At 37.1% G+C, this 17360-nt stretch overlaps 1 protein-coding gene across 1 annotated transcript; it reads right to left on the bottom strand.

Annotated features, from left to right (window-relative positions):
* Positions 1–1386: 1386 nt before the first annotated feature.
* Positions 1387–16384, bottom strand: LOC129269764 (WASH complex subunit 2-like). Its single transcript, XM_054907261.2, has 4 exons — positions 16225–16384; positions 11556–11720; positions 7002–7067; positions 1387–4706 (listed from the first exon to the last, which is right to left on the bottom strand). The coding sequence occupies exons 1-4, from the start codon at positions 16345–16347 to the stop codon at positions 4446–4448; spliced, it is 615 nt and encodes a 204-aa protein (XP_054763236.2). The 5' UTR covers positions 16348–16384; the 3' UTR covers positions 1387–4445.
* Positions 16385–17360: the final 976 nt, after the last annotated feature.

Below are 17360 nucleotides of genomic sequence, written 5' to 3'. Positions count from 1 at the left end.
TCATGAAAGGAGTTGTCGGACGTTTGATCCAACAAGTCCAATTTTATCCGACAGTTTACATTACATGTACCATAGAAATTGCACTTTTCAGCCTGTCAAATTCAAGGAAAAAACATAAATTATACTACTATACATGGAAGTCTGTACACACATTCAGACCCGTCAACCACTGATCCAATTCTTCTGAAAGTTTGCTTCAATTTATTGAGAACAATTTATTCAGGCTTTATTAAATCAGTAATAGCTATCATATAAACATTGATTCACATACTTACAACAGTTTATGATAATATCACTAACCATGCCCCACGCATATATATACAAGCAACAAGTACTTGATAACTGCCAATTACATCTATCCTCAGGGATCAAGATCATAGAGGTTTCTGAAGTTAGTTGATGATATTCATCTCAGTGAAACTGGAAATTAGATTGCCTTCTTGTATATCAAGAATTAGTCTTTGAGATCATCAGAATGAGGAAGGCAACGCTGCAATCGCTTTCCTATCAACCTGTTTATTTTCAAACACATCCTCTATGCCCGACACCCTACTTGTGGATTTAGGAATGGGTGGGATCGGGGGAGTGTTTCATGAAACAAAGAGTCAGTGATTTTCACTGACAAATGTTATAAGCTACTGGAAATCCTCGCACCTGATTGGCTGAGAGCAAATTTGTTGTTGGAAATAAGTGATGAAACTTTTCATAAAACTCTCCCCTGGAGGAGGAAGAAGACAAGTATATCACAACCAGAGAAAGAAAAGATCTAAAATCAATATCACTCTACATATTTTAAGGACTTGAAAAACATTGGTCTGGGAATGCTGGTGTCAATAGAACATGGCTCTGTAATGGCATATCAGGATATGACTACATGTATGTAATGATAATAAACATGATAGTCAAATGGTAATTAATTCACAAATGATACTAATATAAAAAAAATGTTTTGATAACAAATATCATCTCCGGACGTTCCTTAAAAATCTCAACGTACATTTGATTGTCAGGTGCTCTTGAAAGTCATAGAAATAAATGTGAATTGTGATAGAGCCTATGCAATAACTGCATATTATTATATACTGTCCTTTTAATACAAGTTCTGGGAGTGCGCATACATGTGCCATTGTTGTGCCCTATTGCAATTCAATAAATAGCTTCCTTATCATTAAGTCTGTAAAAATTGAAACAATAAAAATACAAAGGAAATATTGAGTGTGTGACATCAGAAGCTCAATAATCTGTATACCACCCATGCTGTACATGTAACTGTTATGTGGTATCGTAAAGTGAAACTTCAAAATGTCCTAAATTTCCTATTTTACGTCGGATCATTATTAAAATTTCCAGCATTATGCCGGATTTTTCTTTTTCTTTATTCATTCACATTTAGCTTCTCACTGGGGTGGAGTTGATCTTCAATTTCTGTAAAGTGCATTGACAGTCCTTGCAGGTCTGAAATGTACTATATACACATAACTTCATTATCATTATTAAAATAAAGTCTTAGATTGCTCAAATAGGCTACATATATGTGTAACATGACAATATCATTTACAGAAAATTCAGGCACTAACTTGAGATTGTAATTCATCTTTCATGACATCAAAAGAACAAAAAGAAGATTGAACATCGGTAGAAGAGGAAGAAATTGAATATTCTCTATTTTTCCCTTAAATATAACTATCCTCATGTCTTGAAACTCCAGACACTGTGGAGGAATATGAATTTTGTATACAGCTGCACCCCGACACACATTTCCCCATTTTTAGTAGATTTATAAGCAAAACTGAACATAGATTTATTAACCCATTAAGCCCTACGCCCACAATAACTGGGCAATGGTCTATGGGAAATATGTACTAGAGTGATATCGACTTTTGTTCAAAGGGTTAAGGTCAAGGAGAGAAAGAGTGAAAGCTGTGACTGCTGCTGATCTTATCCTAAACAATCTAGGAGGAAATTAATATTGGAGTAGAGATTTTTCCTCGGCTGAGATGAGGAAATGAGATACTTATTCTGCTTTCCAGTCAGATACTGAACAATAACAAGAGAAGATGCCCATACAAATGTTTCTTCAAAATACGGCTGAGTACAGCAATAATCAGAATTTTTGGGACTTGCTATCTTTTATATCAAAAGCAATCTTGAGAATGAAAAGACAAAGTAAAAATAAGGAAAAATGAAGCTATAAACATTTGCTTTCGATATTAAAGTGCAAGACACAAATTTTCATGCAGTCTTTTATTAAACATCACTTTTAGTATGTAAAAAAAGCTCTTTTCAAATGTATCTTTTAGAATTTTACTCCAAAAAATCCAAATACAGCAAGAGAAATACCAAATGATTCTAATATTTAACCCCCTCCCCTATATGATTTCAAAAACTATCTACGAATAAAATTTTACTGGGAGTTTTATTACCTACTTTTGGTATTTGATCATGTGTTTAACAATATTAGCAATGTCCTTAGAATTCAGTTATTGTCAATAAATATGTAATCATCAAAGATCCAACGGAAGTTGTGTTGACACTAATAGATTATAAATCCATACATGAACAGTTTTCAAGTTTGTGCTGGAATGTAGATCTTACATCCTGAATTGGTATAATTTTCTGAACCTTACTGGATAAATGTACCCCCTCCCCTTCCCATTTTGCAATCTGGGACAGAAAATTGCTTGAATTTCAAAAATAACTGTATTGAATGATTAGTCTATTATTCAAAGCACATTCATGAACCAGCTGGTTTCAGTACGGGCATATTGATAAATCACAGATTTTATCAAAAGGAACAAACAGGCTCCAGTGCATGACATTTGCATCTGGGGAACACTTCCTCAAACAATTTTTCATTTGTTATAAGCTACTGAAATCCTCGCATCTGATTGGCTCAGAGCAGATTTGCCAGCGAAAATCAATGACAAGCTACTTCGTGAGACACTATGCTGACTTGGACATTTTTATGATCTCTATCAATTCTTGTCCAAACAGAAAATTATGAATAGAGCGTTGTGAAGTGGGTGTTAAGGGAGGCCTTGTATGAATGTATAGCAGGAAATAGCATTCAGCTGAGTATTTGAGGCAAAGGGGATCATATAAAGCATATTATATCATTTTGAAAATCTTCCATGGCACATATGTGTTTCTTATATTGTATCTCATGAATGTGAAAAATACTATTCTCAACTGTATTTTCCATTTGCCAATGCTTTCACATCTTAATCAAACCACTCCATAGCACTATTAACCAGTAATACTTTTATGCACAAAAACAATGTGTATTTCTTATTTAGCTCAGCATCATACTCAGGTTGCCCTCACAATACAGTGGTTTTCATAATCTTGCTCTTTGCTTTGTTCTTGCTAGAAATAGTTAGTGTACTTGTCTCTCCTGTTCTAATAGTGCGCTAGCACTCCAAACTCCAACATTATATATTTTGGTAATTGGAAAGCTGTTTAAACAGGACAAGTCAAGGAGAGGATCATCGACCTTTTAAGTTGGGCATTCATCTTCTGAATCTGAGATGCCAATTTGAACAAGGATCGACCAACACAAACAAAGTAGAAAATCTTGAAAAACAACTGATATGAGGCCAAAAGTAGAATCTTGACCAAGACAATAGGCAGACTTGGTGAATACAGGAAACCAGGGGAATACGGGAGTCAAGTAGCATTTGGCGCCAACCAAGAGCTACATGTACATCATGAACCAGTTGGTGCCAAAAATATCTAGCCAACGTACTCAACCCTATTCTCTTAAATCTTCTCTCGAAGTTGTCTTCAAGCCATCTATGACATCTTTAGCCTGCAAGATATCACTTTTGGCATTAGCATTCAAAGGCATTAACAAGGAGTACCAGTGCTGTCACAACAGTGGTCGATGCTGATCATCGCTGACCGCCTCTTAAGATTTCTGACCAGCAATATTACACCCTAACAGCCAGCACTAATTTCCCCAATGACAAAAAAAATGATAAAATTGACTGTAGCCTTCATCCCCCTGGGGAGCATTTCATCAACACTTTTAGTCTGACAAGTTGTCAGGGGCCCGTTGCAGAAAGAGTTGCATTTAACATAAGTCAAAATATCAAGCGCAAGTCCCGAATACGGGTGCTTCATTGGCTGAAAATCAAGTTGCGCAAGATTTTTTGAGTTGCGTTTGATTGCAACTCTTTCTGCAATGGGCACCAGATCTGACAACTTTCCTTGATTTTGAATGGCTGAGAAACACAGGTCCTACGGTGACTGTCGGATCAAACAGGACATGTGGGATAAAACGTCCCACACTGACAAATCCGTTCACGAAACGCTACCTAGAACCTGTGACAAGGTGTTGGGTGATTTCAGGCCACAACATGAAAGCACTAAAAAGTACAAAGATTTAAAATTGATTATGATGCAAAATTAGTATTTTGTCAGCTGTAATTTTAATCCATTTGAGACTAAATACCTTTGCTATAACACATTTCTTCCATAGACTGCAGTCTCCAAAGGGTTAACGGTAAATATTGAAAGATAAATACCTTGGCCTCAAGTATAGGATCGACAGCCTTGTAGGTTGGGTCTTCATCTTCGGAATCCGAGTTTCCGGCGTTAGCGTCCAAGTGCTCAAAGCCGGTGTCCAGGACATTGATACCTAGCGTCAATGCCTTGATGACACGCGGAATGACCTCTGCTTCCCTCTGTTCTCTCGACTTGGTGGACTGACGATGACATTGAGATTAAAAGAATAAAATGAAGTTACGAAACATTGAATGCATTGGTGTTGAGAGGAACAATCAATGACCTCAGGACAAAAACCACCTTTTCTCATCTTCACATATATTTCCCTGTTTATTTCCTTCCACAACAGCTGGAAATTTTGATGAGAAAAGAATTGTGATATTTATTTCCAATGGGTGCGTTAATAGTTCTTTCATCGTAGTACGCCATGGAACATACAACAAATCTAGTATGGACTTTAGGGTTGATAAAACATTATCTACATCTACAGTTTCATACCACTATTTTCATTGATTATTTTTTTTGTTACTTTTGAATAAATATGAAAATAAATGGACATTAATTAACTACTCCAAAATCACAAGGAAATAAAAATTTTCTGCAAGCAATACGTCAACAGGAAGTCAAAAGAAGACGTTGGAATTGGATAGGTCATGTCCTCAGAAACCAAGATGACCATCATTGTTCCACTGCTCTAACATGGAATCCAGGAGGAAAACGTAAAAGGGGTAGACCAAAAACAACATGGAGGAGAACTATAGAGAAGGAGAGAAATACCTACGGATGGAAGAGTTGGAATGAGGCCAGGGGTTGTGCTAGAGACCATCAAAAATGGAAAGAAAGCGTGGAGGCCTTATGTGCCACAGGGCACGAATGAGGATAGTAGTAGTAGTCGTAATACGTCAAAAATTAAATTTTCATGCATAATGTCAGTCAAAGTCCTAGAAAATCTTAAGGTACCTGTTATACAGTATTATATTAGGTTCTATTGCATTGCTCAAGTTGCTGTTGGCAAAGAACCAAAACAAGCAAATGATGATGAATGAAGTTCAAAGGTATATTGTACTCTCTATAATACACCTGTTGTACTGTTATGATTGACTGGGGCGGTAAGGTCAAAACTAATGTCAAATCTAACCAAGTTTAATTTTGTTCTCTCTCTTTGTGGTGAGCACCTGTTTCATCCAATGCATTGGAGGTGATGTCATCTTAGCCTTGCACCTGAAATCATCTTTTTGTTTGCAGGTCAAATGATGCGACTCAGTAACAGTGTCCACCTTTCCCCCATTCATTTCCATAAACCTGATTGTAATACTTAACCAAACCAAGATGTGTTCTTATGAATGAACAATTAATTCTGTTTTAATTAATCCATCGATTTATTTATTGCAAAAGAGATAAAGAAAGAGAAAGATATAGAGAGCGAGGGGGAGGCAGAATGAGAAAGAGAGAGAGAAATAATCAACAAAAAGACCACTGATAGCAGACTGAATGACAGAACCTAGCAACATAAGAGATACAATCTACATACTGCAGCATTCAATTTCAAGTAGCTGTATCATCAATTGTAAGTATTACTGGTAATCATATCTCTTTATGTGTACACCCCAGAGGGGTGTTTCATAAAGCTGTCTGTAAGTTACAAGCGACTTTACGAACGACTGGTGATCCTTTCTTAGGCATGAAGTCGACATCAATGACAATTTGGTATTTATCATTTACCACAAGAAAGGATCACCAGTCATTTGTACAGTAACTTACACACAGCTTTATGAAATACCCATCAAATTAGATGGAAATGAAAACAATTAGCAGAAGACAAAGAGAAAAGTTAAAATGACAATGACTGAAGTTGGGGGAAATTGGGGGTGAACTTCTGAGACTGATATTTGACTCAATTACTCCTGCACTTCAGATGACGAACGGAAAAGTAACAGTCGGAATTTGCGTCAAATTGAAACTTTCAACACTAGACCTTATGACATTTCCTCTAAAGACGAGGGGAAATGGAGAAATATGTCATGATAATCTTATTGATTTATTTTCTCGCAATAGAGAGTGGGTTGATACAAAGTCTTTGTAAACTGAAAGAAATCATCATTTCATGAGCCGGAAGATGTGTAACTGAAAGAAAGAATTTTTTCAAAAATCTATTCAATTTAAAGGGATGATTGAGTGTCCATGCACATTTTTTGTTATTCATCTTTATACAAATACTTAATATTTTACAGCTAAATTACACAAATTATGTAAGTACTGTTTGATAATGATATGAAATTAATTTGTGAAGCAAGAATTCTCTCTTGGTTGTTGATGTTGCATCTTTATTAATAAAATTCATAACTTCTGTCCTGCTAAATTGTGTATCAGAAATTGAAATAATTGATTTGAACTTTATGCAACTCCTTGAAAAATGGGACCTAATGAGACACACCAGATAAACAAACACATGCTATGCATAATACATGGTAAAAGTTCAATATAAAGATACCAACCTGTTCTTTCTTATCTTTTTCTGATTGTGAGCCTCCGTCTACATCTTCTGAATCATCGTACACTCTCTGAAAAAAAGTAAAAACTATTGTTTAATTTTTGAGATAATGTAACATGTGATGTAAAAATCAATAAATCTAGGTTATTAAAAATTGTAAAGTATAAATATAACAGAGAAAAGGGAGAATGAGGAAATATCTAAAAGTGAAAGGTATCTTGACAAGATTATGGGGGGGGGGTAGAAAAGGACAGCATACACATACATGTGGCAGACAGACATGAAGAGAAAGAGCAGATAAAAGAAAAAAAAGAGGGGATTTGTTGAACAGAGGAGAATGAGAATTACAAATCAAATTGTTGAAAGACCGTCAGAAAGAGGAAAAAAACTACATTGCATGAAAGAGTATTAATCACCAACATGCAATGCATTTATATCATGATGTATAGGGAGGGTCAGACATAAAGGCCCGAATTCACAAAGGTGGTTTATAAAACCCACAGTTGAATCCATGGTTTATGCAGATTTCCTGTATAAATTACGCTTAATTGAGCGTGTATCGAGCGCGTGTATAAACAATGTCCAATGCTGATGTGCGCTTTGGTCACAGTGCGCCAAATTGACGCCTGTTGCCATGGTTATCCACGCTATTTTATTCATGAGTCCACTGTTATTAATAATGAGTCCACTCTTCAAACAGTGGACTCATGAATAAAATAGCGTATCTAACCATGGCAACAGGCATCAATTTGGCGCACTGTGGCAAAAGCGCGCATCAGCATTGGACATTGTTTATACACACGCCCAATACGCGCTCAACTAAGCGTAATTTATACAGGAAATCTGCATAAACCATGGATTCAACCGTGGATTTTTAAAACCAACTTTGTGAATTCGGGCCAAAATGTACGACATTTCAACAGAGAGAAAGAGACAATATGCAACATTGTACTAAGCACTGCACATTATTACTCCAGCCTCAACATGGCTACCCTGATCAGGCCCTTGAGCATTCAAGGAATTCCTTCTACCGGCTTCCCATTTACTACACCTGGGTGGAAAGAGGCAAATGTCAATAAATGAGCTTTGTTGCCGAGAACTATTGCTTTATATAAACATTCTTACTGAGCTTTTCAGCAGACCTTTGTCACACCTTGTCTGAATGAGGCTTTAATGTCTCAGACTAAACATCATGAATGACGCACAGGTGAAGACCCTGGATAGACAGGTGTATCATTGGTGACAGTAGTCTAGGACCCCGTTCTCATTACAGCTCTAAAACTATTTTAGTGGAAACTAATTTAACGTTTGAATAGGAACGCTCAAATTTGGAAAACCACCTTGCGATGTGGTTTTCAAGATCGCCACGTTAAACTAGTTTAAGCATAGGTGAGGACACAACTGTCCTTCTGGAAGCAATCTTTGCACAGTATGTTGAGCGCACTATCCCCACACACTGTGTCCAGAATGTCTATGCTGCGGTTTCAGAGTTTGTGCAAGAACATGTGACTTCCACTGAGTGTTTCCGTAGCAGCAAGACTGCTTTTAATACATGAAGTGGTTTTGACAACCGCTTTCTGGCAATCAAATGGGAATGCTAGCAAAGTGATCTTCGAAACTGGTTTCCTGAACCGTGGTTTCCACTAAACTATTTTTTGGATTGTAATGAGAACAGGGTCTAGGTTCATATCTTGAAACCTTTCATCTGTCAACACCATCGTCACCAATAACAGGCAGAACAATGGAAAGACGAAATCAAGATTGGTGTGGTGACTGTCATCGGAGAAGAAACATGATTTGGTGATATCGGCACATCACACGGAAAGTTTGTATCAGAACAATTGTGTCTGCAAAATTGCAGATTGGTCGGTACACGGTTCTTCTACTTCCATTTGGTCTTATCTCACGTGGTCTAAGGGTGTGTTGATGCGGCACTTTTTTACCCTAGAATCCTGATTTGGAAGACATTTAGAAAGACATTCCTGCAAAATCGCAGTTGCGTTTAGTCAAAAGTAAACATAAATCGACTAAACCCCGATTCTGCAGTTACTGTGATGTTTGTGTTTTGAATCATGATTCACATTTATGTGAGTCTAGCTTTATGAGGTCACGTAAACATGCCTAATCACCATTTAGACCATGAAACATTTTGCACAATTTCCAGTTACCCATTTAGTCTATATGTCTAACACCACTTGGGTCTACAGTTTAGATTTAGATTGTTTTTGTCTACGCCCCAAAAATAAACTTGTCAAAGTACTTACATTTACCCAAAGTTTTGAACGGAAAAGAAACACAATTCCTTTGGTAATCCACATGGTAATAATAAACACCATTAAATCCACTGTGCTTATCATCCTCAATGCAGACCGGACACCTCTTGCACTTACACAGTAATCATTTCAATTGATATTGGGCAATGGGCATACAGGTATTCCCCGATTTGTTTCACATTAATGAATAAGTTCTAGTATTCACTATTGTCGAGTTGTTTTTTTAAGACAGTAATGTTTACACACAAAAAATAGTGACATGATAGCAGCTTCCCAGTTCAGATAATATAAGAGGTTTCTGATATACAGCAACACAAAAATACCACTGTCTACATGTATTTCTCGATAATACCAGTGACTATTCCATGATAACTTAATTGACTATTCCATTATAATCCATACTTCCTATGCACTGTACATCAGTATGTACAATGTATGGTATCCAGCTACAGCAGCACATGCTGGCTAATACAGAGTGTCCATATTACAGAAACAGTGTATACAGAATGTTACCGAAGTTGTACATGTATGATTAATCCACGGATCAGCCTGTTCAAGATGTCTGACAATTTTTTCGATGGTGACCAAGAAATAGGAGGGGGCGGTAGAAGAGGCCTCCCCCCGACCACTCCCATAGTGACATGTAAGGCTTTAACATACTGTACATGACCTGTCTCAATAAAACTGATTGACCGTCCTCGAAAGTGAAAGTTCAATTAGCTCATCAAGCATTCTAATCCCACAATAAACGAGGCTTCACAAACATGAATTGATGGGAAATAGAATGTGATTCATCAATGTAATGTGATATGTTTCTGAAAGTATGTGACAACCTGAATGTGGATCATTTTGCAGTTCATCTATTAGAAGTCTTAGCAGGACACTGCCTTTGCCGTAGCACAATTTCCTTGAGCAATATACTGATCCACATTGTGCTGCACTCATCCTACATGTAGGTGAGGTAAATGGGTACCTAGCAGGATTGATTCCCCGAAATTCTTGTGTGCTGTAAAAGGCTGCAGGGCTAATGCCGGGGTAATAATAATATCCAAGTCTCTTGGAAGCACATAGGGACATTACATCACAATGTTATATACGCTATACAAGAGCTTGCTTTAAGAACTGCATGTCTTATTATTCATCTCTTCAACCAAGGTTCATGTTGCAACCCTATAAATGTTTACCTACTACAGGGTGTCCTGAGGGCGGTTTCACAAAGCTGTTATTACAAGTTATGCCTGGCTCTACGTGCGACTGGTGCCCCTTTCTTGTGCTATACGAGATACTACAAATTTATCCCATTTTAACATAACGGGAGTGAACGTTCCAAGATTCTCATAAGCTCTTGAAAAAAATCACAAAATTTACATTTAAACGCTTGTCAACAAGAATTTCAATCCAAAGAAATTTGATAAATTTACGCTGATATGAATATAAAATTACTGACAATATCATCTAGCTCAAGAAAGGGTCACCAGACATGCATTAAGTCAGCTTTAACCCATGAACAGCTTCATCAAACACCATTGAGATGGATGTTTCATAAACCTTTGGAACAAGATAGCTTGTACAACAACAGAAAAATCAAAGAAACAGATTAACGAAAGTTTGAGAACAAACAAATAGAAAATGTTGAAAGTTATGAGCATTTGAAATTTAGATCATTACAGTAATGTAGATCCTCCTATTGGCAATGCGACAAAGATGTGTGATGTCACATGTAAACAACTTTCCCATTACTTCTGTATATTTCACTTAATCTGCCTATTTTATCACATCTATCAGTAGATTACATGTATGTATTCTTTCTATAAGAGGGCGTGTAATGTAGATTTTCAAATAATACTCTATGGATGAAGAGTTTGTATAACCATAAGAGCAAAAATAGAAATTGGGGGGCGGGGTATTTTATAGTCCATCAAAGGAAAAAAGTTGTTCACATGTGACATCACAAATCTTTGTTGCATTGCCCACGGGAGGATCTCTATAGCATTAGTGATCGCAACATTAATGCTTATAACTTTCTCATTATTTGTCCGATTTTTCTCAAACTATTTTTTATCTTATTCTTTGATTTTTCTATTTCCACACAAGCCCACTTGTTCCAAAGGTTTCATTCCCCTTTAAAGTAATACACACCTTTATGCACGACTGAAACATGTTCTTACGTGCAAAAGTCAACCACACTTGGATACATTTTAGCCCAAGAAAGAGTCACCAGTCGTGTGTACAGTCTTTCTTAACTTAAGAACAGCTTTACGAAACAACATCCAGAGCATACGTACGTTTTCAATGAACTGTGTATTGGCAAGCATGAGGAAGTCGTTGAAGGTGTTGTGCACCCTGGAATCGGCGCTCTTGGCGTCGTGGACCAGGCTTTCCATCCTCTTCTCAAGGTCGCTTGTCTTTCCCATCATGTTCTTGGAGAACTCCTGCAGGTACAGGAGAAGCTGGATAGGAGAGAGGATGAATGAAAGAAGGTTTGAAAGTGTTTCTGTCATTATGGATATACAAATCATAGGAGAGTTAAGGCTGACTTTAATAAAATCATGTTCAAAGGTCAAGTTTACCACAGAAAAATGTTAATTTGAATAAATAGAGAAAAATCAAACTAGCATAACGCTGAAAATTTCATCAAAATCGAATGTAAAATAAGTATTAAAGTTATGACATTTTAAAGTTTTGCTTATTTTTCACAAAACAGTGATATGCACAACTCAGTGACGTGCAAATGAGAGAGTCGATGATGTTCCTCACTCTCTATTTCTTTTGTTTTTTATTGTTTGAAATATTTCATCTTTTACAGATTTGATAATAAGGACCAAGTTGACTGAACCATATAGTATTAAACAATGCTGATTCAAAATGTTCAGGGTGGAATTAATTGTTGTTTCACTTGGCAATGAGGAAAAAATTAGAATATTTCATATTTCATATAATAAAATACAATTTAAGAAATAGTGAGTGGATGACGTCATCAGTCGCCTCATTTGCATACAGAGTAGGATGGGCAGATAACTGTTATAATGTAAAATTAAGTGAAACTTTAAAATGTCGTAACTTTCTTATTTTGTATCCGATTTTGATGATATTTTCAGTGTTATCCTCGTTGGATTTTCTCCTTTTATTCCAATCAACTTTTTGTTGGTGTGGACTTGTCCTTTAAGGGCCAATGCAGGTATAACATTGTCCATTCTGATAAAATTGCAGCACATATAATAAATAATAATAATGCATAATCTCATTAATAAATATGTGATGTGTAACTTTTGTGTGTTATGTGACTGATACTGTGATGTGTTATACATGTAGAAATTTAAGTTTCTGTCAGACATCTTGTGAATTTCCCTTAATCACCAGTGCTAAAAATTGTCTGCAGTGTAGTAGAAAGTATCCAAATCAATGAACTAAATGCTCTTTGACTCAGTTTGTTTTGATCAACATGTACGAATTAAACTGATTACACTGAAACTAAAAAAAGATTTCCACACACTTGTCATTGGAAGAGATTGTAAATATCAATTAAGAAATGTGAAATATTTATATGAATTCCTTATATTCAGAGTTCTATAGAGATGACAAGCATTAAAAAAAAATCTCTTCAAATAATATTAAAAAAATAATCTGAAGAGTAACGTTTTCTTCAAAATCTAGATTATACGCCAGGGATGTTTGTTTACGACATAATTATTTGATGTCACAAAATGTGGTTAAATCCTTGGGTGTTCAGAGCAAAAAGGCTTCATGCACTTGAAAAGTCTACATAACTGAGGTCAATGATATGATCTTTTACATCTATGTAAACCCCAATCTCAAATCAGTTGGACCTCAAGCCGATCCTACAATGTATCAAAGGGATTCTGGCAAAGCTCAGGTCTTTGTCAAATCTCATGAATCATGGATTCTGAACTCGATGACACACAAATATGGGAGGGAAAACACACAAAATGGGAGGAAATACCGTCAATAGACGTCAATGTTCTTTTATGTGATATAATGGTAGAGGGAGTAAGGGGTTAGGGCTAGACCACAATTACAGAAGCTCAACATGGTTTACAGGAAAATGTGAATTAATATTGTACTGTTTCTAAACATGATTTATTCAAACATTCCACATATTAAAGTAATTGTTCCATTTGTCTACTGTAGTCAACATCATCAAAACTTTTTCATGTTAAAAACCATAAATGCACTTGAGATTAAAAAATAAACATGTGACGCGAGGGAAGGACTGAGGCATTGCTGAGATCGCACGAGGTCTGATACATCACTCTCTGCTTTGTTTAGGTCTAGTAAAGTTGATATTAATTAGATAGTTATTACTAGCATACTGGCGAGAAAACATAGTAGCACGTCTCCCATTGAGAACTGGCATAATTCCCCTTGTGCGGTGTATTCACCCCCAAACACACCCCTCATGTGATACACGCCTTGACAATGTGCATGTGATGATAGGACCACATGGGTAATGTCATATGCCATGATGTCAGGAGAAAGTGGCAATGATTCACCTTCAAGCAGGCAGCAGCCATTAATTTGCCAATTTATCTCAACTTTTCAGGATGGGCTCTGGAATGCCAATAAAATGTGTTCGTTTAGCGCAATCTAGCCAGCCATTTCCTTCGGTTTTACCTGACAAGAAAAGCTCTGATGTTGTATTGTCTACTGGACGTGTGCAGAAATGCGTAGCTGGAATGTTAATGTACCTTTTAAGAAAGGCCTACCTTTTCATAATATTCAGTGGTTGAAGGCAAAAAATGAATATTCCAAACACAAACTTTATGTTTTTGACTATTTTCTGCATTCTTGAATAGTGTTAAATATTCTATAATTCAATACAGGGATCAATCGCTTCTTTTGGCCATTCGGTGATTTCAAGTTTGATGCTGAGTTGTGGTGTTTGGTCTAAATAAAGAAACACTGGCAACAACACCAAATTTGCAAGGACAAACATCATTTGGTTTTCAACATTGCTATACCTTTGTTTATTCTACACCCGAATCTCTTTAAGGGTTGAGTTAAATATTCTTTAGTCATTCTCGGAAACGATTCTTTGCAACACACCCCCTGATACTCTACATGTAAGCACCAAAACAGACTCTCCGACTGAGCACTTGAAATCAACAAATATGGATTAACATTTTTTCTGAATACCCTGGCAGTTAGGAGTTCTTCATTTCATGCATCGCCTGTTATACCTTCTACAGATTTCAGGCATAACTTCTGCTTGTTTTGAAGTACATGTATAGTTTATATCTGACTTATGATTAATACTCAATCATATCTCTGAGGATGCAGGATAACATACAAGTACCAAATCATGTGCCTATTCCTGCTATTGTACAATGCTACATGATTTAACTGCTTCCGCAGGAAAGCACACATACAGGACCAGAAAGATTGTACATTGGCACAGAATATAAGAAATATGGTCCATCTTGGGAGAAAAGCAAAGCAGGACACTTTCAGAACCTAACCAATGTCTTTGACTTCGCAGCATCTGCTTCCAATAATGACTCATGATGTCAAAGCAGAACTTGAGCATGGGATGCCAAGTTATGGTTTGGAAGCATCCTGCACTGGTCCTTCTAAAATCAGCTTTCAAGAGGCTTCCATAGTCAGGGTTTCAAGTCATTTGTTTTGACTGTGACATGGAATATAAACAATAAAACAGTACGAGAATACACCAGACGCTGGCCTGTATTTATTACGAAGGAGGAGAGGAGTCCGAAAAGATGCCAAATGGGGTCGATGGAAAATGCCTGTTAATCAGTCAGTCTTCACCAAGGGGGGGGGGCGGGCGTTCATTAAAAGTTTTCTCGTTGATTTTTGCTATCAATGTCTTATCAGCCAATCAGATGCAAGGACAGCTTTCACCAACACTCAGTGAAAATCACTGATCATTTGCTTCATGAAATTAATTCTCCCAAGGTTAATGAAATCAAGAATTGTTGACAGCCTGCATTGTCATGAAAGTGTGACAACAGAATTGGCTCAGACTTTGCAAATGTTGATGGTGAATTTGGGGAAGGTATACTATCCTTGATTTTTCCTTTGTAGCTGACAGGACAACGTCCGCCTCCTTACGAGTAAACTTCTCACGCCTGTAATCTTTAATGCCTGGGATTATCATTTCTTTACATATTAGCCAAGCCATTTCACAATTGTTTTTTTTTCACACATGGTATTGAAAACTAGGTCAGCGACAATGTACTTCACATCACAGGCAATTCAATTTCAAACAAAAGCACCAACGCCCTTTTTTTCTGTCTGTTCATGTGTTTTAAACTTTGATGATGTATATCGATGGAAGAGGTTACTGTAATTGAGCTTAACGATGGTGAAATGTAATTGTAAACACTTTAAGCTGTCTCAGACCCTGTACTTTCAAAGACCTGGGGAGCATTTCATCAACATTTTGTTCGAAAAGTTGGCAGATCTGGCAACTTTCTTTGATTCTGATTGGTCGCGAGGCACTGTTACTATGGCAACTGTCAGATAAAACATCTGACAAATCCTTTCATGAAATGCTCCCCTGGGAGGGTTTATTGTCAAGGCAAGATCCTGCATCCTACCCTTACATGTAAATGGGCTTCCAAGGGTGCCGAGCTGCTAGGACCAATTCAGGGTCCATCTTGGCCTGAAAAATGCCTGCAAGTCTGATTTTACGTTCCTGGCAATCCAACGTAATTGTCAATATTATCAAGGCATGAAATCATGATCTTTTTAGCAGGGCAAGACCATTATGTGATCACGTGTTAGGTTGATTGTGACTTGCTGCTGAACCCTCATATCATGGTAGTTTAAAGTAACAAATTTACTATAATTTGGAGTCTTTTATGAAATGGTCTCCATGTGTCCCAAGACCTTCTGGTAACTTCAGAAGAGACCAATGCAACCAACCTTAAAAGAACACTGATGTATGTTTACAAATAAACCTTGCGAGCTACTTACTCCTGCATCTGATGCAAGTGACCAGTTCTGGCTACTCTTCCTGATCTCTGGAATGGTCAGCGGTTTCTCCCATGGTTTCTGTTGAGGTGCCTCCACCAATGCTAGCTGACCGTTAGCGTCCATTCCATTGCTCTCCGCTGCAAAAGAAGGCAGCCCTGCAGACTGAATGGAAGGGAGACAAGAATAAATTAATGATTGTTAATGGCTTGCCGGGGTAAAAATAGGAGCGCCTTGAGCACCAACAAGGGGAATATGTCACTATACAAATACCCTATATTATTGTGGTTGTTATTGTTGTTATTATCATTTTTATTATTTAAAACTCATTCTCTATATCTCTCTTTCTCTTCATTTTTTTTCTCTGATTCCCTTAAATAGCATGTTCTTGATGACTCATTATTTCACTCACTCTCCATTCATCACTCCATCCTCTTCTCTCGCTTTCATCTACCACACTCTCCCTCCCTTTCTCTCCTTTCCCTCTCTCCCCCTCTTTCTTTCCCCCTCACCTTCCCACCCCTAGATGATGATTCACCCTCTCTCCAAACACCCAGAATCCAAGATAAACATGTTCAATCCCATGATCTACCTCCTTAAACCTCCATCATAAGACACACATCAAGGGAGCATTTCACTGACAAATGTTAAAAGCTATGAAAATCCTTGAATCTGATTGGCTCGGAACGAATTCGTCAGTGAAAAATCACTAACTATTCGCTCCATGAAACACTCTCCCCAGACTTCAGTGGATGGGAGGACTTTCAATCTCCTATCCTAAGATCCTTGTAGATTTCTCTTTTCCCAGGGCAGTGATACTCCCAGGTCAGCCTCTGACATTGACATTCACCCTTCCTTGTTGAGGTACTGCACTTTTTTGCACTCACCTTCCTTCATAAGTGTGTACTGGAATATTAATAGAGGAAACTGTCTCAAATTGATTTTAAAAAGATGTCTGTGATGTTGGTCAGACATAATTTAAATCGTTAGGGGTTATTTTTTTTTCTCACGTTGGGGCAATTACTTAATTTGGAGGATATTTTTTTTATGTCAGAGCATGGAGCTGGTCAGAGGCTATTTTGGGGCAAAGAACAATTATGCATCAAATGCAAAATCATTATTCTGTCATATGCATTATA

The sequence above is a fragment of the Lytechinus pictus genome, chromosome 10, assembly GCF_037042905.1.
Source record: "Lytechinus pictus isolate F3 Inbred chromosome 10, Lp3.0, whole genome shotgun sequence".
NCBI classification, from domain to species: domain Eukaryota; kingdom Metazoa; phylum Echinodermata; class Echinoidea; order Temnopleuroida; family Toxopneustidae; genus Lytechinus; species Lytechinus pictus.
Note: the sequence above shows the minus strand (reverse complement) of the source record. Positions and strands in the feature narration are given on the sequence as shown.